Here is a 23,254-nt window from a genome sequence, read left to right as displayed (position 1 = left end):
ACAGGATTGACTGACTGTACAGAAGCAAATAGCTTAGGTTTTCCGTGTCTTTGTGTTTTTGTTTGTTTGTTTTACTGTGTGATGGTTACTATGTTGCTACACATTCAGTGGTTTTGATACTACCTATGTTAGCTACTGTCGAAGCTGGATTATTGGCTGAGACCAGATCAGTTTAAAATTGAATCGCAGCGACACCATCTTGCGACTGGCCGCAAGATGCCATTTTGCGAATGACCGCCTAAACACCATTTTAGATAAACTCACTCTTTAGTACATGTGGCGATATTACTATTAGCATCATGCGATTGCATCTGTGACCATCACCATAAGTTACGCCGATTCACCAAAAGCCCATTTCATGACTTTACGTAGTTTGGGTGCTCTGGATAAAGTGTATATTATTATAATTCCCCTAAAGGATATATTGCATTAGCTGAACAGAGCAAATGGCCATGTGACAACTAGCCTGTGTAGACAAGCTTCCTGGATACAACGTCTGCTCTCACTCCAGGTGACCCTTCTCGAATACACACCTTACATTAGCAGGCTTCCTGCAATAAAAATACCTTCAAAGCCAAGAGTGTTATCTTATGTTTTGGGTCTTGTAGCTGTGCTAATTTGCATTTACACAAGAGCCTGGGAGAACAAAGGACTTTACTTTTGAGCCTGGGAAGGGTGGGGGCTGCTGAGAGAGGGGGGGTGTGGAACTATAAGGCTCAGCATTCCACACTGCTAGGTGTTCACTTAGTTTAATTATTTTTGGGAGCACCACCAACCAAAGGTCAGATTGATTTATCATGCAATAGACCAATAATGTCGGTTTTCTAATGAATCAAACATATACTTTTTCAAATCTTAAAGTTATGTGAATACTAGTGCTGATTCCACCAATATTTCATTTCCAGCCTACAAGCGAAGCCAGCAGATTAGTGACTCCACAGTAATCGGAAGTAGAATTTATTTATTTTTTCTTTTCTCAGTGACCTATACCCAGAATTATTACTTTTAAATAGTTTTCAGTGGAGTTCCTCTTAAATGCATTTGCCCATAAAATGGTTTTATTCTCAGTGCTACTATAGAAGTCACTGGGTTCTGAGCAAAGAACAGATTAGAGAACCCCCTGTGGTTCCCTGCAGAATGTTAGTAATTTGTAATACTGTCCAAAAAGTAGCGTATATTACGTTTTCTCACGAGAGCAGTTTATGACAAACATAATTTTGTCTTTGTTTCCTAAGGTATACAGGGTTAGCACTAGAACTATAAATAATATATGTATTAGTAATTTATGTATTCTCCTTGGCGATCTTATGACCTTGGTCAAGCAGCTCCCACGCAATACTCCCCTCTTAATGGTATCTCTGGGCTTTCTAGCGCAGCAGGGCAGAGATAGAGGCGCTTTAAGAGCCTTTTTTTGTTTGGAACAACAAAGATGTTTGAGCATTTACACATGTGTTGGCTGGTTTGTTATAGTGAACTAACTATTGGCACACATTGCTAATGTTAATTGCCACTAATGTGATTTGTGTCAATGTGAGTGTTGTGTATTTATGTACTAAACTCACCAGACTTTGTGCATGTGGTAAGAATAAATTAGTGTCTTTTTTAATATGATGAAATATATTTGTTATGCTGGCCATACACGCTACAATTATCGGGATGATCCGCCCGATATCGGCAGATCGCCGCGATAATTGTAGCGTGTGGGGGGGGGCAACCGAGGGTTAAATATTGCTCGGTTGGGCATGCTGGATTGTCCAGCATGCCCGTCCGATGCGAAATTTAGCGGGTAAACTGTCGGCCGCATCGGGCAGTGTATGCCCAACGCAGCCGACAGACAGACATTTCCTGTGTTCCTTCCTACGGGGGCGGAGCGCGGATGTAGGGCTATACACTGTGAGATTTCTCTCACAGTGTATGCCGGCGACTTCTGCGGCTGGCAGGCTGCCAGATAAAATGTCTGTCGGTCTGACAGACATTTTATCTGGTAGTGTATGCCCAGATGTAATATTTAATTTACAGAGGAAAACAAGGCCTGCACAGACTGTACTGTGGCCCCTCTGAGTCCAGAAAGGTGTGTCTCCAGCCCTGTTATTTTCTACTCTTGTCCTACAACACCATGATACCACCCGGGGATTGGAGGTAGCCTGCTTATGGCTCAGGTCTCTTTGTATCTGCATTAGAATGTGCTGGCTTTTGTTGTCCCTCTGCTCCCAAAGTTTTGTCTGTATTATTATGAACACTTACTTAAATACCGCCAGCATTCTCCCCATTGATTTCTTTTCTTACAGCTGTCCCGTAAAAAGGAGATGAGAGGTGTACCCATAGCTTTGCCAATTGATATGACCATCTAAGAACCGTATTCAATTAGATGCAAAAAGCCGTTTTCTGCGAGAAAGTATCGCGGATGACATCATTTCGCCAGGCGGAAACTTTTCACCGTATTCAATTCCAAAAAGTTTTCGCATACACGAAAACACAATGCAAAGTAATAAGCGAAAAAGATTCGCCTAATAGGTGGTGAAAAAGAGAGCAGAATTGCGGTTTTGGGGTGCAAACGTCGGAAAGCCACTCTGCACACCTGGGACAGCCCCCCAAAGCATAATTGTGTCAAAAAAACTCTTAAAAAATGAGGAACACCCTGAAAAATGACTTTGCAAAAGGGGACGAAAAAGTGCAAAGTGGGGGTACAAACTTTTAAACTAGCGAAAATTACTTTTAGGTGGTCTGCAAGTATGGGGGAGTTTTTTTTTGTTTGCTGGTGCTTGCTGAAGGTGCGTTTTTAAAACTTCACTTTTGCGAATTTAAACCATGCTTGAACCCATTTTCAAGTACCCCAAGTTTGACAGGACTACTTATTATCTCCAAAAAAACTGCTTAATGCTATTCTTCACCACTTGTGCAAAGACGCTAATTAGTGGCAATTGACAGCGCTTAAGTACCCCAAATAACATCAGTAGGGCTATTCGGGGACATCTATACTGATCCCCAATGTCAGTGCATCTTTTTTGGGGGGTGTCAGGCTGATTTTCCCATTTTTGACAACACTTTTTGCCTGTCTGAGTATAGCGGGGGCGCACCCGATAAGTTTCGGCGGCCAAAACACGTGATGTAGGCGAAAAGTGTGGCAGGAGAAACCTTTCTGACTTTTCGCGTCTAATTGAATATGGTCCTATGTCTGTGTGAGTGGTGGTAGTAATGACAAGAAATGACTTTATTACAATAATCAGGACCAACAGAAATATGTAAAACATAATACACGTGGGAGGGGCGACCTTGGTCCTCTAGTTACACAACTTTTTAAATGAAATACAAAAGAGGCCAATAAACCATAAAATTCCTAATATTAACAAGCCTGCTTTTATTTCCGTAATATACACATTTCATACATTGTACACAGATAAAAATGAACAAACTTTGATTTGCTAATCCACTCAGTTACCTGACAGTTCCAGATGTGGCATTTCTGGTAACAAATGCTAAATTACTAACCTCTTCCTTCTTTTATCAAGGTGCCTCTTGTTAGTCTACTCTCATGACTTCTAACAATGTCCATTGATTGACCACTTTTACTAAGAGACTGTGGGCCTGATTCAGAGCTGCTCGTAAGCGGCTACTCGTTCGCTCTGAGTGATGTTCGCACAACTGCACATGCGTATGGGTCATAATGCGTATGCGCAAACCAGTCATTGCGGTCAGAAATTGTGCGCTCGCAAAACAGCAAGGGGCTGCTAATTTGATTGACAGAATGTACCGTTTGTGGGTGGTAATAGGGGAAGGTGCTTGAAAACGGGGGAGTGGAGAGCCGAACGGTCAAAAGGGCATTTAATGGGAGTGCATAATTAGTAAAGGAGCGTCATCGACCACGTCACTTGGTTGTCTTTTAGCCTGAACTGCTCGCAGTGATAGCGGTTAGAAAAACCTACCACAAGCACTTCAGATGCCTTTCGATGCACCCGATTAATCTAATAAATACCGGAGATGACGTGTGATGCGAACGGCAAAGGGGCGTATTTACAAAATAGCGAGCGCATTTTTTGTTCGCTCGCTCAGACATAGAGGCGTCAACAAACCGCAAAGAGCGAGCGCTCAATTTAAATAGCTGGCCCCTTTTTTGGAACGACCGTCCGCAAATAGCGTCTGGCTCTGAATCAGGCCCTGTGCCCGATGTAAACTGAGATCTTCCAATGAATCAGAAATAATTTTTTTTCTCTTTCTGCAGTGAAATGCACTGACTCTACACATACTGGGTCATCCATGTGTGACTGACCTAATGTATTGCTTTGTTATATCTCATGAACATGTATAAAAAAAATAAATATAGTATCTCTGTGTTGGAAGGCCGGGATTTAGGTTACATTTCACAGAAACCAAAAAAACATTAGAACCCCTACGGAGACACCCTGTCAGGATTGGGCAGTGATGACACGTGTGAATGATGAGTGATCGGGATTGGCCTCATCTGTCCTTCTGAAAAACAGAATTTCTCAGGAAGACTGCATTATAGATTAGCCCTTCCAGTGTGTATAGTTATACATATTGTTTTTAAGTGTTTGAAACACACACAGCAGCCACACTTCTTCGTAAGCAGAGTTGGTCCTCTGTCTTCTTTGAACACCTTGCCTTGGAGAGGGTCCACACAACCGTGCTTGGCTCAGACATGATTCTTGTCCTTATAAGCTACGGCAATGTCTGTCACTCCAGCCACACAGAGTCCCCCAGATCAGACAAATATTTGTATCCTCTCTCGGATAGCTTGTCTGCAGATGGGGCAAGAGGTCAGGGATGTGCTGCATTCTGTGCAGGATCCATGGCCGCACTGAAACACCAGCTTGATGTGACTGTCGATGCAGATTGGGCAGGTCATCCGTTCCTCCATTTGACGATATCGGTTCTGAAGCTCTTCCATCACCTTGCGCTGATCTGATACTTCTAAGCTGGAAACACCGTCAACTTCTGTGCTATCTATAAATAAATGCAGGAAAAAGAATAGAATAGTATGTGCATGCTTACAAGTGTCTATGCACAGTGGAGGAAGCCATTATGTTGTCTACAACAATATCTATGAAAATGCAGCTTATTCATTTACTAGAACCAGCGACATGATTTCAGTATGGGACATGCCGTCAATGATGCCACTCATGTTTAGTGAGTATTGGTTTAGCCCACAAAATGGCTGCCTCTTCTTCAAGAAGGCGATGGACACGTTTTGAAATTAAAATGACATCTATGGCCCTGATTCCCGGTTTTGTCGGTCCGATCTGCGCCCATCAATGATCGGCAATCTGGGGTAATGTAACATGTTAAAAATCCCTGTTGTTGACAGAACGGAGCATTGCCGTGATAGCAGCTAGATGTACTGTACGGGACCCTTAGTAAGTAGGATAGATTAATTACAGAATGAATGATCCACTCCTGAAGCAGTACACTGACATTGGCACAAACATTATCCTTCCCACATAGTGTACAAAGCAGGTCCCCAGAACCTGAGTTATGAGTAAAATATTTTATGAGTGCAGCAGGAGACCGTGGGCCTGATTCAGCAAGGACAGCAATTGCAAAGCTGCCCGCAGGCATATACTGTAGTGTGTAGTGCACGCAGGCGTATACTGTAGTGTGTAGTGCACGCAGGCATATACTGTAGTGTGTAGTGCACGCAGGCATATACTGTAGTGTGTAGTGCACGCAGGCATATACTGTAGTGTGTAGTGCACTCAGGCATATACTGTAGTGTGTAGTGCACGCAGGCATATACTGTAGTGTGTAGTGCACGCAGGCATATACTGTAGTGTGTAGTGCACGCAGGCATATACTGTAGTGTGTAGTGCACGCAGGCATATACTGTAGTGTGTAGTGCACGCAGGCATATACTGTAGTGTGTAGTGCACGCAGGCATATACTGTAGCGTGTAGTGCACACAGGCATATACTGTAGCGTGTAGTGCACTCAGGCATATACTGTAGTGTGTAGTGCATTCAGGCATATACTGTAGTGTGTAGTGCATGCAACTGTGATCCTTGCAATTATGGTAATGCAGCAGGAGGCATCATGTCCAATGCAGCATCGGATATTCTGCGGACCATCAGCCGGCTGCGTGACCCATGGGGTCCTGCAGTCGGCCGCCGCAGACTAGTATAAGAGGCCAGGAAATCTCCGTCAGCCGATGGAGATCCTGGCCTCTTCCTTCGGAAATGGAGGCCATTGCTGCCCCCTCCCCGCCCACAAATGCCAGCAGACAATCACTGACAGTCTGCTGGCAGTCTCCGTGCGGGCTCGCAGACCTGTTCTGCACATGCGCAGAATGGGTCATGTGCCTGCGCAGATTCCCGAACATCAGAAATCTGCATGCACTGCTGAATTGGGCCCTGTGTGCTTTCCCCTCATCTCATGTCAGCTGGAATCAAATCTACCTCTGTTACAATTGCTAGGATAAGCATCCAGCCATTTCTCTGCATTTCTGGTTCTTATGATCTAATTCCAAGCCCACAGCCTGATCCCACCAAGCAAATGACAGGACAATATGCTTCTGTCAGAGAAGGCCGGAGCTATTGTTACAGCTACAGATACCACTTACGTAACAGGCAATGTTACATTTAAAGGTAGCTGTTCTATTCAGTTAAAGTCAGATAGACCTCATTACTGGGAATGATGGGAGCAGGGGCGGGTGTGTGCAGGATGTTAGGAATTTTATTATAATTATCCTTTAAAGTAATTTAACCTTTGACCTTCTTTGTCCCAGAGAGGCAATGACTAATTGTACAGCGTTGTTGTCCAGCATTTTGATAGACTCTCAAATGTTTTTTTCCAGGTTAGATATATATGTGCAACATTCATCATGTCAACATGTCGTAATGCCGTCATTGAACATGGCAACATGATCAGCCTGTCGATATCGACTATGTGGACATGGATATTATGTCAACATTGTAGGACTGTCGACATACTGGTTTTGTTTGTGCACCTAACCCTAACCAAAACCCTCCTGGAAATTTAGACATTACAATGTCGACATTTCTGATGTTGACATTTTGTAAGTGTCGACTTCATCAATGTCAATCTTCTGCTATCGACATTGTGAATGTCGATATGCTGAACTCTGACATTGTGACTGCATAATGTTTTTTCCACTTGTAATTCATCTGTTAATCAGATTTATCTACTTAGAGAGCTCAGCTATGGCAGCGCTGTCTGCAGTAAGTCAGACCCAGCCACACAGCGTACTGCTTCTCAGTGGGGCCTGAGTGCAGCGCCATAACAGGGCGAAACCTGTGATGTCATAACGTTATACCTAGGGTGTGGGGCAATCGGCTCTGGGAAGTAGAGCACTACCCATCTCCACAGGCAGCAGGGTACCTGCCCAGAGCATCCTTTGTGCAGTAGCGCCGTTCCAGGCACCGTGCAAGCCATATGCAGGTGCCGTGGGGCAGCGACTGTGACGGCCGGAAGGCTCTGCGCGAGAGCACTGCTCCCACACCCCCTAGTTACGGCCATGCCGGAGGGCTTCTATGCTTTGTTACAATGTGCTACATGTGATTGCTGATTATAATGCTAATGTAAGTAGTGCCTGCAGACAGCACAATTATTCTTATACTCTTGGGGTTGATAATTATAAAATATTTTAACATTACGGTAGGGAGAAGGTTTTGCATTTAAGGATAGAGAAACCCTTCTTCATATATAGCCAATAACATGTCAATCAATGCTTGCAAGCCTGAAAATAGCAATATAGGGGGTCATTCAGACCCACTCGCGAGCGGCAGTACGAGGAGGGCCCTGATTCAGAGCAAGCGCTCTGGTCAGAGCGTCCGGCTCTGAATCAGGGCCATAGTTTATAACTAATGGAAAACATGGAAGAGCTATTACTACAGTATAAAAGCAAAAGGCTGAATGGTATATTACTAATTTGTATTCCAAGAACTGCCTGCAGCCATGAAGGGTTTAAGCTACTGACACATGGGCACTTTGAGTGAGCGCGCAGAAGTGGAATTCACACTATGCACATTAGCTGTTCCTGGCTGAGTGTGTGCTTCCAATGCTACAGTGTTCTCGCTAGTGAGCTAGGAACACTGCCTGCTATGTGCAGGTGAATATAGTGTGTCAGCGCTCAGCTACCATAGATACTGAACGTCGCATAATTAAATACTGTACGTCGCATAGTGGACATGTCCCCTTTGTATCAGATGTGTAAGTGACCCCCCGCTCCATTTTCAGCAGAACTAGAAGACACTATAGTCTGTTATTACCGCTTATAAATTTGATGACTAGCAATGGTCATGTTACTATTGTAAATACAACCCTAGAACAGCAATGACCTGGATTTATAGGAATTGTTCCGGTACATGTTAGTGAGTAGAGTTAGAAGAGTACAGTATACACAGTAATGCTCTATGTTGCTTCTCACCATGGCTCTGAGTGCCTCTGAATGTAGGAAATCTATCTGCTCACCTTGCCTAATCTTTTTGGTGATTGATACTTGACACTTTATGCATTTCTTCATTCTCCTGGAGCATTCTGGGACAACAAAACAAACACAATTAGACTAGGTATACACATGGATTACTGATGATTGTTGACTAAGTAAATACATTAAGATTGAGACTACCATAAGCAATATGTGTAAACAAGCCCATATACACTAGAGATGAATGTAATAACCACAGTGCAGACTAGGAACCCATCAGAGTAGCGCACAAAGGAATATGGATATATTATGTTAATTTTGGGAACTTCCTCATTTAAAATCATTTTGTGCCAAATTTTGAGGAATTGAAGGTCTACGTGGAAATGTACCTTTATTAGCTATGTCACTATTGTACATTTATATTGGTTTACTACATGGATATTTGTGTGCATGAAAATAAGCTTTTCCCTATTAAATGTACTGTACCTAGATGGTGTGGTTGGTGTCCCATTGTAAGTATAAGATGCTTGCTAACACTTCCATCAGACATAAAATGTTATGTAACAAGTAAAAACTCAATGACAGCCACCTGCTAAGCCTCGCACGCATACGTACCTGGTTATAAGACTGCCAGGGGCGCCGAGAGGTGGGGAAAGCGGGTACCAATTACCCAGGCCCGGGCTTGCTGGAGGGGTCTGACAGGGGCCCGGAGCCACCCCCCCTCCCTCTTACGTCAAAGCAGCCCAGCACATGCTGCTGTGTGCTGGGCTGTACTGGGAGACTGCTCACGGCTGCTAAGTAGGAGCCACAGCAGTCTCCTATGCCTGTGGGGAGAGTGATCACACTGATCAGGCCCGCCACTGGCTATGCGCCGGGCTGAGGTGCTCACAGCGCCCCCCTCCCAAGCGCGCAGTGCCGCTACAAAAAACAAGAGATATGGTAAGAACTTACCTTTGTTATCTCTGTTTCTACGAAGTCCATAGGGTCCACAGGGTTGACCTTGGGGTATAGCTGGATCTGGATCCACGGGCACCACGCAGTTAAAGCTTTAGCTGCTCCCAGGATGCACTTGGGTCCATCCTCTTCTATACCCCGCCCCCGAGCCACAGCACCTCAGTTGGTAAGCAGCCAAGGCCGGAGGAGGAGACTAAACAGAGAGAAGGAAGACTGGAACACACAAGAAACCATACTCACAGAAATGGGAGACGGAAAAAACGGTGACCAGCCACACAGCCCATTTGAAGCCAGGTGCGTCAGGGCGGGCGCCCTGTGGACCCTATGGACTTCGTAGAAACAGAGATAACAAAGGTAAGTTCTTACAATATCTCTTATTTTCTACTTCAGGGTCCATAGGGGGTCGACAGGGTTGACCTTGGGGATGTCCCAAAGCAGTTCAACTAAGGGCGGGGACGCTCCTGTGCTGAAAGGAGCACCCGGCGCCCGAAGGATGCATCCTGAGAGGCGAAGGTGTCAAACGCATAGAACCTCAAAAACGTTTGAACTGAAGACCAAGTGGCCGCCTTACACAGCTGAACAGCAGAGGCGCCACGTCTAGCAGCCCAAGAGAGACCCACAGAACGAGTGGAATGAGCCTCAACAGAGGCTGGCACAGGTAAAGCCTCCTGTGCATAAGCCTCACAAATAACTGAACAAAGCCAACGGGCTAACGTTTGCTTGTTGGCAGGCCAACCCCTCTTGTGAAAACCGAAGAGGACAAACAATGAATCAGACTTCCTAACCGAAGCAGTTCGGTCCACATAGATTCTAAGCGCCCGGACTACATCTAAGGAAGCCTCACCAGCTGAAAGATCAGGTGACTGAAAAGCTGGCACAACTAGTTCCTGATTAATGTGGAATTTTGAGACCACTTTGGGCAAAAACTCAGGACGAGTGCGGAGCACCGCTCTGTCCTGGTGAAAAATCAGAAAAGGAGGGCGACAGGAAAGCGCCCCCAACTCAGACACCCTCCTGGCAGAAGCAATCGCCAGGAGAAAAACAGTCTTAAACGTCAGCTACTTGAGTTCCACCGACTCAAGCGGCTCAAAAGGAGGACCCTGCAAGACCCGTAGCACCACCGCCAAGTCCCAAGGAGCCACAGGAGGCACGAAGGGAGGCTGGATCCTGAGAACACCCTGGAAAAAGGTGTGAACATCTGGCAGTGTGGCAATCCGTCGTTGAAACCACACGGACAAAGCAGACACATGAACCTTCAGAGAGGCAAGGCGTAAGCCAAGGTCCAAACCCGATTGAAGGAACTCCAAGATTCTGGAAACCCGGAACACTTGAGGATCATAGCTTCTGGATTCACACCACTGAAAGTAAGTGCGCCACACCCTGTGGTAAATCCGTGCGGAAGCAGGCTTGCGTGCCCTAAACATGGTACCAATGACCGAACTGGAGAAACCCCTAGACCTCAAGACGGCTGTCTCGAGAGCCACGCCGTCAAAGACAGCCGACCCAGATCCGGGTAAAGACAGGGCCCTTGAGACAACGGGTCCCGACACTGAGGAAGAAGATACGGAGCGTCGATGGAGAGGCACCTCAGATCGGAGTACCAAGGACGTCTAGGCCACGCCGGAGCTACCAGCACGAGCATGCCGCCGTCCTGCTTGAATTTCCGCAGAACCCGAGGAAGTAGGGATATCGGAGGAAACAGATACGCCAGGTGAAACGTCCATTTCACCGACAGTGCGTCTACCAGACAGGCACCTGCGTCTCTTGTCCTTGACCCGTAAACGGGCAACTTGTGATTGTGAGGGGAGGCCATCAAGTCCAGCTCCGGCAGCCCCCACCTGTCCACGAGTAGCTGAAACACCTCTGGGTGAAGCGACCATTCCCCGGGATGCACGTCGTGACGGCTGAGGAAGTCCGCCTCCCAATTGAGGACTCCGGGAATGAAGACTGCCGAGATCGCTGGAATGTGACACTCCACCCAAGCAAGGATGTGAGACACCTCCGACATCGCTGCCCGACTGCGAGTTCCGCCTTGGTGGTTGATATATGCCACCGTGGTGGCGTTGTCGGACTGCACCTGAACCGCCCTTCCATGAAGAGCGGCGCCGGACGACTGCAGGGCCCTGTATACTGCCCGTAGTTCCAGAATGTTGATGGGAAGAAGTGCTTCTTCCGCAGACCAACGACCCTGAAGCGACAACGAGCCGGTCACTGCCCCCCAACCCCGGAGACTGGCATCCGTCATGAGCAGGACCCAGTCCGGGATCCAAAAGGGGCGCCCCTCGACCAGATGAGCTGTCTGAAGCCACCAAGCCAAAGACTGCCGAAGCTCCGAGGACAACACCAGCATCTAAGAGCAGATCCGGTGAGGTAACCCGTTCCATTCCGATAGAATCAGCCCCTGCAGGGGCCGGGAATGGAACTGGGCAAATTCCACCATGTCGAATGTCGACACCATGGAGCCCAGAACTCTCATAGCCGAATGGACAGACAGGCGGCAACTGCTCAGGCAACTGTGTATCCGCAGCTGTAGGGAGGAGACCTTCTCCGGGGTCAGGAAGATCCTTTGCTGACGAGACTCCAGCAGGGCTCCCAAATGAACCATCCGCTTAGATGGAATCAGGGAGGAGTTTTTCCCAATTTATCAGCCACACGTGCGCTTGCAGGCAAGCGATCGTCAGGTGGAGATGCTGAAGCAGTACCTCCGGGGAGCTCGCCAGCAACAGGAGGTCGTCCAGATACGGCAGCAGCCGTACATTCTTTTTTCCGAAGATGTGCGGCCATGACTGCCATAATCTTTGTGAATACCCTCGGTGCCATGGAGAGGCCAAAGGGTAGCGCCCGGAACTGATAGTGGTGTTGAAGGATAGCGAACCTCAGATACCGCTGGTGCGAAGGTGCTATCGGAACATGGAGGTAGGCGTCCTGGATATCCAGGGACACCATGTAATCCCCAGGCTCCATCGCCAGAATGATGGAACGTAACGTTTCCATCCTGAACTTGGGAACCCTGAGGAATTTGTTCAGAGACTTCAAGTTGAGGATAGGGCGATGAGAACCATTGGGTTTCTGCACCAGAAACAGAGAAGAATAGTACCCCGTCCCTAGTTGTAATTGAGGAATGGGAACAATGACCCCTGCTTTCAGCAAGGACTCTATAGCTTCCTGAATCTGTAAAGTCTTGGTCTTGTCCTGAGAAGGACTCGTGCAGAAAAACTGGTGGGGCAGTCTGTGCCGAAAAGACAGGGCGTACCCCTGGGAGACCACTTCTCGAACCCAGGCATCCGTGGTGGTATTGTGCCAGCACTGGGCAAATAGAAGAAGTCGGCCTCCCACTCTGGGGTCCCCCAGAGGGAGGCCCGTCCCATCAGGCAGAAGGTTTATCTTTCTGTTTGGAAGAAGGGCGCCTGGCACTCCAAGGCCTGCTTCTTGGGCTTAGAAGCGGCCTTGGTCGCCGACTGCCTCGGGAAGGACTGACCTTTGGCCTTGCCCTGAACCCGAAAGGACCGAAAGGCAGAGCTCCGTACCTTGGTAGGTGCAGAAGCCGAAGGGAGGAAGGCAGATTTAGATTTAGCCAGTGTATCCACTATTTTGCCCAAGTCCGGACCAAATAGCAGTTCTCCATTGAAAGGCAAGGCCTCCAGGCCCTTCTTTGAATCCGAGTCCGCTCTCCAGGACCTCAGCCATAAGGATCGGCGGGCAGACATCGCTGCAGCCGATACCCGAGAAGTCAGCAGACCAGCATCCAAAGAGGCTTCTCCGATGTAGAAAGCAGCGTCCCTCATCTGTCCCAACAACGCCCTCTGGACATCCGGAGAGTCGTCCGGAAAGGTATCCTCCAAGGCATTGGCCCATCCCTCAATGGCCTTGGCCACCCAGGAGATGGCCATGGACGGTCGGGCCACTGCACCTGAGAGGGAGTAAATAGACCAAGCAAGTCTCCACTTTCCTGTCCGTGGGATCCTTCAGCGAGGATATAGACGGCAATGGCAAAGTAGCGCTCCGTATTAAACGGGTGACGTGAGAATCCACTGCCGGTGGAGTTTCCCATTTCTTACAATGTGCCTCAGGAAAGGGGTAATTAGAAGCCAACCGCTTCTGAGGTAGGAATCTCTTACTGGGCGCCTGCCAAGCCACCGCCATATGATCCGTCAACTGATCAGACAGGGGAAACACCGCAGAAGCCACCTTAGTTTTTTTAAAACTAGGATACTTCGACTTTGGAGCTGGGGCCTCATCCTCTATCAAGAGAATGGCACGCACCACCCTAACCAGTGCTCGTACATTAATGGATGATTTGGTATCCACTTCCTGGACCGATGTGTCCGAGTCCGTGTCGTCATGCACCTCCCCATCATCTGAGGACCCCTCCGAGTCCGATACTTGTGCCGCCTGCGCCATTAGTGGGCGTTTTGATGCCCTGGAAGGCATGTCAGTCTGCAACATAGACTGAAAAGCCGAAGACGCGGCCGCCAAATTTTGTACGGAGCTGGAGAGCACATCCACCCAGGGTGGAGGAGCCGCCAGAGGGGCCTGGAAAGGCACCACAGACTGCTGCGTCACCGGGGAAGCCTGTACATACATAGGCAACCCCGCATAAGGACCAACAGACTGAGACCCTGGGGGGCTGCGCAATAAGTGCGGAACACCCGGGGAATGGGGGACGGCTGGCTGGGACAACGCCCTAGCAGGAACCGCAGTCGGTACCGACAGACGGTCTGCAATAGACGCCAGCACCTGAGAAAACATCACCCATGGTGGCTCCTGCGCTATAGGAGGTTGTGAGGGGCCAGGAATCACCTGGCACCGACTACACAGGCCATCCAGTGACAAAACCTCCTTATCCACTCCTGCAGAACAGTGTCCACAGGAGACCAACACCAGAGCCACGGAGTGCTCAATCTACTCGTCCGACATGACAAAATATATTTTACAAATAAATATATCTGGCAACAGAGCCGAATCAAGCGCACTCACCAGTGTGCTGAACAACAGCCCAAAATATGGTACTGTGTAGCACACAACTGTATGTGACGGACCTCACAAATACGTGATTGATATAGGTGAGGTCTGTAGAAACGCCCCTCCCCCACACACCTGTAGGGCTTGTAGGAGAAGGAAAGGGATAGGTATAAGCTGACAGTAAGTAGAAATAAGCACAGACAGGCAGCACTAGCAAAAGTCACATACCATGCAGAGAAGTATACTCACTGCACCTTTCCACTACAATCAACCTGCCCAGATTCAGTGTCTGGGAGGGCTATAGTGCTGTGTACGCTGTCCTTGATCAGGGGAGAGGTACACAGGGGGAGCGGTCCGCGTGCTCCCTGAGAGATCTGTGCTGCCACAGAGAAAATGGCTGCTGGAGACCTCAGAGGAGGAGTGGCCGAGTATCTGCAGCTCAGCGATGCCAGACTACTAGCTGAAAGGCGCGCTGAGCTGAGGGGAGGAGCCGCTAGACAGGGAAGGCTTCTTCCCCTGGCTAGCATATTAACCCCCGGGTTGCCGGCATCCCGCTTGCCAAGAATTAACCCTGGTGGTCTAGTGGACTGACGGGGTATTCCTCATTAGAGGGGAAGCCCGCCGCCACCGCTAGCGGCCCCCGGTTTGTCCCCTAGAACCGGGGGCAAAGGACTGCATATTCTGGTAAGACCCGCGAGCCGCCGCTAATCGGCGACTCGCGGCTTACCTTGTCCCCGGCAGCAGTCCAGGGAGGTACCCAGAGTCCGGCTAGTACGGATTCTGGCCTCCCGCCGCGATCCCCAGTGCGATACTGGCGTCGCGGCGCCAGCCGGGAATAAGAGCGGCAGCGTGGGCGTCTGCACAGACAGCCCTTCGCTGCCGCTACAGAGCCAAGTTATAAAAAAAAAACCTAACAGGCTTTTTTTTTTTCTAAATAAATGAAAAAGCAGGGTGACCCGACTCCGGCCGGGCACCAACTAAAACTGAGGTGCTGTGGCTCGGGGGCGGGGTATAGAGGAGGATGGACCCAAGTGCATCCTGGGAGCAGCTAAAGCTTTAACTGCGTGGTGCCCGTGGATCCAGATCCAGCTATACCCCAAGGGCAACCCTGTGGACCCTGAAGTAGAAATGTTTTTTTTTTTCTTCCTAAGGGGGTGTGGCCACCCCCCCATGATTAGGTCACACCCCTTCTTCCCCTGGGCCTGCCCTGAAAAATGCTACATTCCAATTGCATTGGGAATACAAGGAGGAATATGAGAACATCTATTCCATATACAACACACATTTACTGTATTCTCATTAGTGAAAGCAACGTTTAGCTCCTCAGACGCTGTTACCTTGTTCCTCAGAAACTGTTACCTTGCTTCTCAGACACTGTTACCTTGCTCCTCAAACACTGTTACCTTGCTCCTCAGATGCTGTTACCTTGCTCCTCAGACGCTGTTACCTTGCTCCTCAGACACTACCTTGTTCCTCAGACACTGTTACCCTGCTCCACAGACGCTGTTACCTTGTTTCTCAGACGCCGTTACCTTTCTCCTCAGACGCCATTACCTTTCTCCTCAGACGCCGACCTTGCTCCTCAGACGCTGTTACCTTGCTCCTCAGACGCTGTTACCTTTCTCCTCAGACGCCGACCTTGCTCCTCAGATCTGTTACCTTGCTCCTCAGACGCTGTTACCTTGCTCCTCAGAAGGTTACCTTGCTCCTCAAACGATGTTACCTTGCTCCTCATGCTCCTCAGAAATGATTACCTTGCTCCTCAGATGCTGTTACCTTGCTCCTCAGATGCGGTTGCCTTGCTCCACAGACGCTGTTAACTTGCTCCTCAGACGCTATTACCTTGCTCCCCATGCTCCTCAGACACTATTACCTTGCTCCTCAGAAACTATTACCTTGCTCCTCAGACGCCGTTACCTTGCTCCTCAGACGCCGTTACCTTGCTCTTCAGACGCCGCTACCTTGCTCCTCAGACGCCGTTAGCTTGCTCATCAGACGCCGTTAGCTTGCTCCTCAGATGCAGTTACCTTGCTCCTCAGACGCCGTTAGCTTGTTCCTCAGACGCCGTTAGCTTGCTCCTCAGATGCCGTTACCTTGCTCCTCAGACGCCGTTACCTTGCTCCTCAGACGCCGTTACCTTGCTCCTCAGATGCCGTTACTTTGCTTCTCAGACGCTGTTACCTTGCTCCTCATGCTCCTCAGACACTGTTACCTTGCTCCTCAGATGCCGTTACCTTGCTCCTCAGACACTGTTACCTTGCTCCTCAAACACTGTTACCTTGCTCTTCAGACGCTGTTACCTTGCTCCTCAGACACTGTTACCTTGTTCCTCAGACACTGTTACCTTGCTCCACAGACGCTGTTACCTTGCTCCTCAGACGCCGTTACCTTGTTTCTCAGACGCCGTTACCTTTCTCCTCAGACGCCGTTACCTTGCTCCTCAGACACTGTTACCTTGCTCCTCAGATGCCGTTACCTTGCTCCTCAGACACTGTTACCTTGCTCCTCAGACACTGTTACCTTGCTCCTCAGACACTATTACCTTGTTCCTCAGACGCTGTTACCTTGCTCCTCAGACGCTGTTACCTTGTTTCTCAGACGCCGTTACCTTGTTTCTCAGACGCCGTTACCTTTCTCCTCAGACGCCGTTACCTTGCTCCTCAGACACTGTTACCTTGCTCCTCAGATGCCGTTACCTTGCTCCTCAGACACTGTTACCTTGCTCCTCAGACACTGTTACCTTGCTCCTCAGACACTATTACCTTGCTCCTCAGACACTGTTACCTTGTTTCTCAGACGCCGTTACCTTTCTCCTCAGACGCCGTTACCTTGCTCCTCAGACACTGTTACCTTGCTCCTCAGATGCCGTTACCTTGCTCCTCAGACACTGTTACCTTGCTCCTCAGACACTGTTACCTTGCTCCTCAGACACTGTTACCTTGTTCCTCAGACGCTGTTACCTTGCTCCTCAGACGCTGTTACCTTGCTCCTCAGACGCTGTTACCTTGCTCCTCAGACACTGTTACCTTGATCCTCAGACGCTGTTACCTTGCTCCTCAGACGCTGTTACCTTGCTCCTCAGACGCGGTTGCCTTGCTCCTCAGACACTATTACCTTGCTCCACAGACGCTGTTACCTTGCTCCACAGACGCTGTTACCTTGCTCCTCAGACACTGTTACCTTGCTCCTCAGACGCTGTTACCTTGCTCCTCAGACACTGTTACCTTGTTCCTCAGACGCTGTTACCTTGCTCCACAGACGCTGTTACCTTGCTCCTCAGACGCCGTTACCTTGTTTCTCAGACGCCGTTACCTTTCTCCTCAGACACTGTTACCTTGCTCCTCAGACACTATTACCTTGCTCCTCAGACGCTGTTACCTTGCTCCACAGACACTGTTACCTTGCTCCTCAGACACCGTTACCTTGTTTCTCAGACGCCGTTACCTTGCTCCTCAGACGCCGTTACCTTGCTCCTCAGACACTGTTACCTTGCTCCTCAGATGCCGTTACCTTGCTCCTCAGACACTGTTACCTTGCTCCTCAGACACTGTTACCTTGCTCCTCAGACACTGTTACCTTGCTCCTCAGACACTGTTACCTTGTTCCTCAGACGCTGTTACCTTGCTCCTCAGACGCTGTTACCTTGCTCCTCAGACACTGTTACCTTGATCCTCAGACGCTGTTACCTTGCTCCTCAGACGCTGTTACCTTGCTCCTCAGACGCGGTTGCCTTGCTCCTCAGACACTATTACCTTGCTCCACAGACGCTGTTACCTTGCTCCACAGACGCTGTTACCTTGCTCCTCAGACACTGTTACCTTGCTCCTCAGACGCTGTTACCTTGCTCCTCAGACGCTGTTACCTTGCTCCTCAGAAGGTTACCTTGCTCCTCAAACGATGTTACCTTGCTCCTCAGATGCTGTTACATTGCTCCTCAGAAACTATTACCTTGCTCCTCAGACGCTGTTACCTTGCTCCTCAGACGCTGTTACCTTGCTCCTCAGACGCTGTTGCCTTGCTCCAGACACTATTACCTTGCTCCTCAGACGCTGTTACCTTGCTCCTCAGAGGTTACCTTGCTCCTCAAACGATGTTACCTTGCTCCTCAGATGCTGTTACCTTGCTCCTCATGCTCCTCAGACACTATTACCTTGCTCCTCAGAAACTATTACCTTGCTCCTCAGACACTGTTGCCTTGCTCCTCAGACGCTGTTACCTTGCTCCTCAGACGCTGTTACCTTGCTCTTCAGACGCCATTAGCTTGCTCCTCAGACACCGTTAGCTTGCTCCTCAGACGCCGTTAGCTTGCTCCTCAGACACATTACCTTGCTACTCAGACGCCGTTAGCTTGCTTCTCAGACGCTGTTACCTTGCTCCTCATGCTCCTCAGACACTGTTACCTTGCTCCTCAGACACTGAATATATGGCTCTTCCCACATGAAGAGACGCTAAGGGGTAAATTTACTAAAGTGAGAGTTTTTAAAAGTGAGTTTTACAAGTAATGTTGCCCATAGCAACCAATCAGATTCTACTTAACATTTAACTAGCACCTTCTAGAAGATAATAGCTAGAATCTGATTGGTTGCTATGGGCAACATCACTTTTAAAACTCACTTCTAAAAACTCTCACTTAATAAGTTTACCCCTAAATGTCACAAAACGCCTTTTATGCTGTGGGTCTGTTTTTTTTTTTTTTTTACACTTTCATATTTCCAAACAAGATAATTCATGACACATTACAGCAAAATATGAATGTACAGATTTTATGTAAGTTGAGCTTCTACTTGAAAAAGATTTTTACATTCATGGAATCAATTTTTAATATCTCCTTTCCCCAGACATCTGTCAGCGATAAAAGCACCACTGCAGCCTGGATTTAGTGCCATTTATTCAGCAATGGATAGCCGCACTCCTCTTACCTTCACATACTATGCTGTGCTGACATGGGAAGAAGTTGATGAGCACTGCCAGTTCCGAGCACACAAGGCATTCTGTAGGACTGATAGCACTGGGCATACTGAGGTTGGTCATTGTGTTGGGTGTAGTATGTACCCTGCGCAGGGTGCAGTTAATAGTGGATGAGTCCGTTTCAGCCTGTTGTTCCCTGAAACCAAGAGAATTTAACACATTTAATAGGACAAGGCCCTGGGCAACTTATAGTAATCTAGAGATTGTTGATCTTAGTATCACACCACGCTCTGCATATTCTATCCCTGAATAAGGAAATAACAGTGACCTATACAACCAGTAGCTTCCCTCTTATCGCCCATTGCATATTATTTCACACCATTACAATATATAAATAATTTTGTTATGATATTTATTCCACTGCGTTCTCCACCTTGAACCCCTGTACACACACTATGGACACTGGGGCTGACTCACAGTTACATGTAACTAAGGGCCTGATTCAGACCCGTCGCAAGCGCTGAGCGCTCGCAACCGGGTCGATGGTGGCCCACAGCGCATGCGCACAACGGAGCCGGCTCCGTCGCGTGCATGCGCGAGACCCAGCTAGCGACGGGTAATCCGTCGCTCCGGGTCTCGCACCAAAGGGGCCGAGCTGTCCATGTTGAGTGACAGCTCGCCCAGTTTGGTGGGTGGGTCAGGGGGGGGGGGTGGCTGCCCAAACGGAGGGAACGCTTGCCGTTTGGGGGTGGCCCCACTGACATCACGAGTGATGTCAGTGGAGAGCTTCTGGCTCTGTTAGAGCCGAAAGCTCTCTGGGGCTTGCGATGAGCAAGACCCTACCACAAGGGTCTTGTCGCAAGCACGATGGTCGCGATGGTCTTGACCATCGTGACCAACATCATGGCCGCTCGCTATAGCTGTGGGTGGTAACCAACAGCTATGCGAGCGGCCAGGAGGCCGCTCCAAAAAAACCCTGATTCAGAACGAGCGCTCTTTCAGAGCGTCCGGCTCTGAATCAGGCCCTCAGTCACACCTCCTTGTGGTCAGGCCCTCAGTCACACCTCCTTGTGGCTAAGCAGGGTAATGGGGAGTTCCCACGCAGGCTGAATATTTTGAATATATCTTGGTGTGTAGGTAGGACTGCTGCTATGCTTAGTTGAGCGTAGACATAAATTTGTATGATTTTAAATCCAAGTTTAGGGCTGGTGTAAATGCACACTGACAATGACAACAGTTACTCCCACAAGCGGATGGATAGGGGCAGGGTGGCCATGGTGATACATGCAACTCTGCATAAGGGCAAATCCGCTTTATTCCTGTACATGCAATGCGACCGTCTTATGTGCCAACTCTGAATCAGCCCCACTGTTGCTGAAGCAATGTGTTTCACATTATGGACCTGATTCAGTCCCGCTCGCTAGCATACGTTCGCACGCAGCCAGTCGATTGTTGGCATTCTGCGCATGAGGGTGCCTACAATGAGGGTGCCTAGAATGGCACCCTGCAGCCAGAATCTATGCAGCAGTGCCACCTGGAGCATCCTTAGGACGGTCACACTGCTGCCCTTACAGCTCCCCGGAGCATCCTCTGGATGCTCCAGTCATTGCTAAATTTCTCGGTGATTGTGACCCCCCCCCTGTGTGATGTCACATGGAGGGGGCGTGACCCGCACCGGGCCCCGTAAATAATGTTATATATATCAAAATGGCCCTCGGCAGAAAAAAGGTTCCCCACCCCTGATATAATCCATGGCATCCTCAGTCTTCAACTCCTCCCTTCTACTATATACACTATGGTCACTGTGTCTGATAACATGAGGCTATACTATATAATCCATGGCATCCTCAGTCTTACATTCCTCCCTTCTACTATATACATTATGGTCACCGTGTCTGATAACATGAGGTTATACTATATAATCCATGGCATCCTCAGTCTTACATTCCTCCATTCTATTATATACACTATGGTCACTGTTCTGACAACATGAGTTTATATTTATACTATATAATCCGTGATATCGCCAGTCTTACATTCCTCCCTTCTACTTTATACACTATGGTCACTGTGTCTGATAACATGAGGCTATACTACATAATCCATGGCATCGCCAGTCTTACATTCCTCCCTTCTACTATATACACTATGGCCACTGCGTCTGACAACATGAGGTTATACTATATAATCCGTGGCATCGCCAGTTTTACATTCTTCCCTTCTACTATATACACTATGGTCACTGTGTCTGATAACATGAGGTTGTACTATATAATCCATGGCATCCTCAGTCTTACATTCCTCCCTTCTACTACATACACTATGGGCCTGATTCAGATTGGTTCGCAAGGCTGCGTTCACACGCACGCACCCCGCTCGCTGCGAAAATGTGCTAATGAATGCAATCGCACGGCAACCGCAGCAGTATACCAAGACACCCAGCGCTGCGGAATATGTGTGCGTTATATAAATAACTGGTAATAAATAATAAATAATGTATAAAGCCTGCCCACTTCCCATGACATGCATCCACAGCAATGGGTATGAAATACGATTCCCGTCAGCGGCAGGTCGACATCAGCAGAGTTCCGAGCAGCGGAAGCCCGACAGCGCTGGAAATCCGGATCGTGGATAGGTGAGTATCTACTAACCTAACCCCCCTAACCCTCCTTAGGGGTGCCTAACCCTAACTTCCCCCGCAAGTGCCTAACCCTAATCCCCCCTCTAAGTGCCTAACCCTAACCACCCCCTTCCCCGCTGCCTAAACCTAAGTCCCCCGGGGGAGTGCCTAACCCTAAGTCCCCCCCGGGGGTGCTTAACCCTAACCCTTCCTCCCCCTAGCCTAACCCTAACCCTCCCGGGGAGGGTGCCTAACCCTAAGTCCCCCCCGGGAGCCCTAAACCTAACCCTCCCCCCCCGCGGCTGTCCGCTCGCGCCGCCCTGCATCACTACGATCGTCGGGGAAATGCGGGCGTCTACATCTAGACGCCTGGCATTTCACCCTTGCCGGGATATGACAGTCGGGAAGCCGGCTGCCGGTATTTAGGCAGTCGGCTTCCCGATTGCTTCCCCATCCACAAGTCAACAAAAACATCGGTACCATCGAGTAACATCGGAACCATCCACACAGTTGTGGTTGACCTGACCCTACCGCAGAAAATGCTAAACTTCCTATCGCCATCTAGACTTCTGCCAGCGTGTGCTATCGCAGGGGCTTAATTATGCACGCTCCTGTAACAGCGTTTAAACGTCCAGGCACGCCTGCGTTTCTCTTATCACCCCACGTCATCACCCTCAAATGGTCACTTCCTGTCAATCACTGTGTGAAGACTCTGCGTGCTCACTGCGATCGCTTCCCGATCGCTGTGGCCGGTTCGCGCACGCGCACTGCGTCTTATACGCATGCGCAGGATGCAAACATCGTCTGGCTACGTGTGAACGCTGCCTAGCGAACCACCCTGAATCAGGCCCTATGGTTACTGTGTCTGATAACATGAGGTTATACAATATAATCTCCTTGTATCCTCTATCATACACTCCTCCCTTCTACTCCATACACTATGGTCACTGTGTTAGATAAAGAGTTTTTAATCCACTTGTATCCTCTATCATACACTCCTGACTTCTACTACATACACTACAGTCACTGTGTCTGATAACATTGAATTATACTATATAATCCGTGGCATCGCCAGTCTTACATTCCACCTTTCTGCTACATACACTATGGTCACTGTGTCTGATAACATTTGTTACAATATATAATCCGTGGCATCGCAAGTCTTTCACTCCTCCCTTGTACTGTATACACTATGGTCACTGTTCTGACAACATGAGATTATACTATATAATCCGTGGCATCGCCAGTCTTACATTCTTCATTTCTACTTTATACACTATGGTCACTGTGTCTGATAAAATGAGGCTATACTACATAATCCATGGCATCCTCAGTCTTACATTCCTCCCTTCTACTATATACACTATGGTCACTGTGTCTGATAACATGAGGTTATATTACATACACTATGG

The 23,254-nt window shown here is 48.7% G+C and overlaps 1 protein-coding gene across 2 annotated transcripts in view; it reads right to left on the bottom strand.

The window, feature by feature from the left end:
* Positions 1-3,317: 3,317 nt before the first annotated feature.
* MIB2 (MIB E3 ubiquitin protein ligase 2) overlaps positions 3,318-23,254 on the bottom strand; it is a 173,216-nt gene continuing 153,279 nt past the window's right edge. For both annotated transcript variants that reach the window (XM_088458622.1, XM_088458623.1), the window contains 3 exons: positions 19,234-19,418; positions 8,443-8,508; positions 3,318-4,962 (listed from right to left, as the gene is read on the bottom strand). In XM_088458622.1, coding sequence (XP_088314748.1) covers positions 4,721-4,962; positions 8,443-8,508; positions 19,234-19,418 — 493 coding nt within the window. In that variant the 3' untranslated portion in view covers positions 3,318-4,720. The remainder of the gene's footprint in view (positions 4,963-8,442; positions 8,509-19,233; positions 19,419-23,254) is intronic.

Source organism: Taudactylus pleione, unplaced genomic scaffold (assembly GCF_031769625.1).
Source record: "Taudactylus pleione unplaced genomic scaffold, aTauple2 ptg000845l, whole genome shotgun sequence".
Classification (NCBI taxonomy): Eukaryota; Metazoa; Chordata; class Amphibia; order Anura; family Myobatrachidae; genus Taudactylus; species Taudactylus pleione.
Note: the sequence above shows the minus strand (reverse complement) of the source record. Positions and strands in the feature narration are given on the sequence as shown.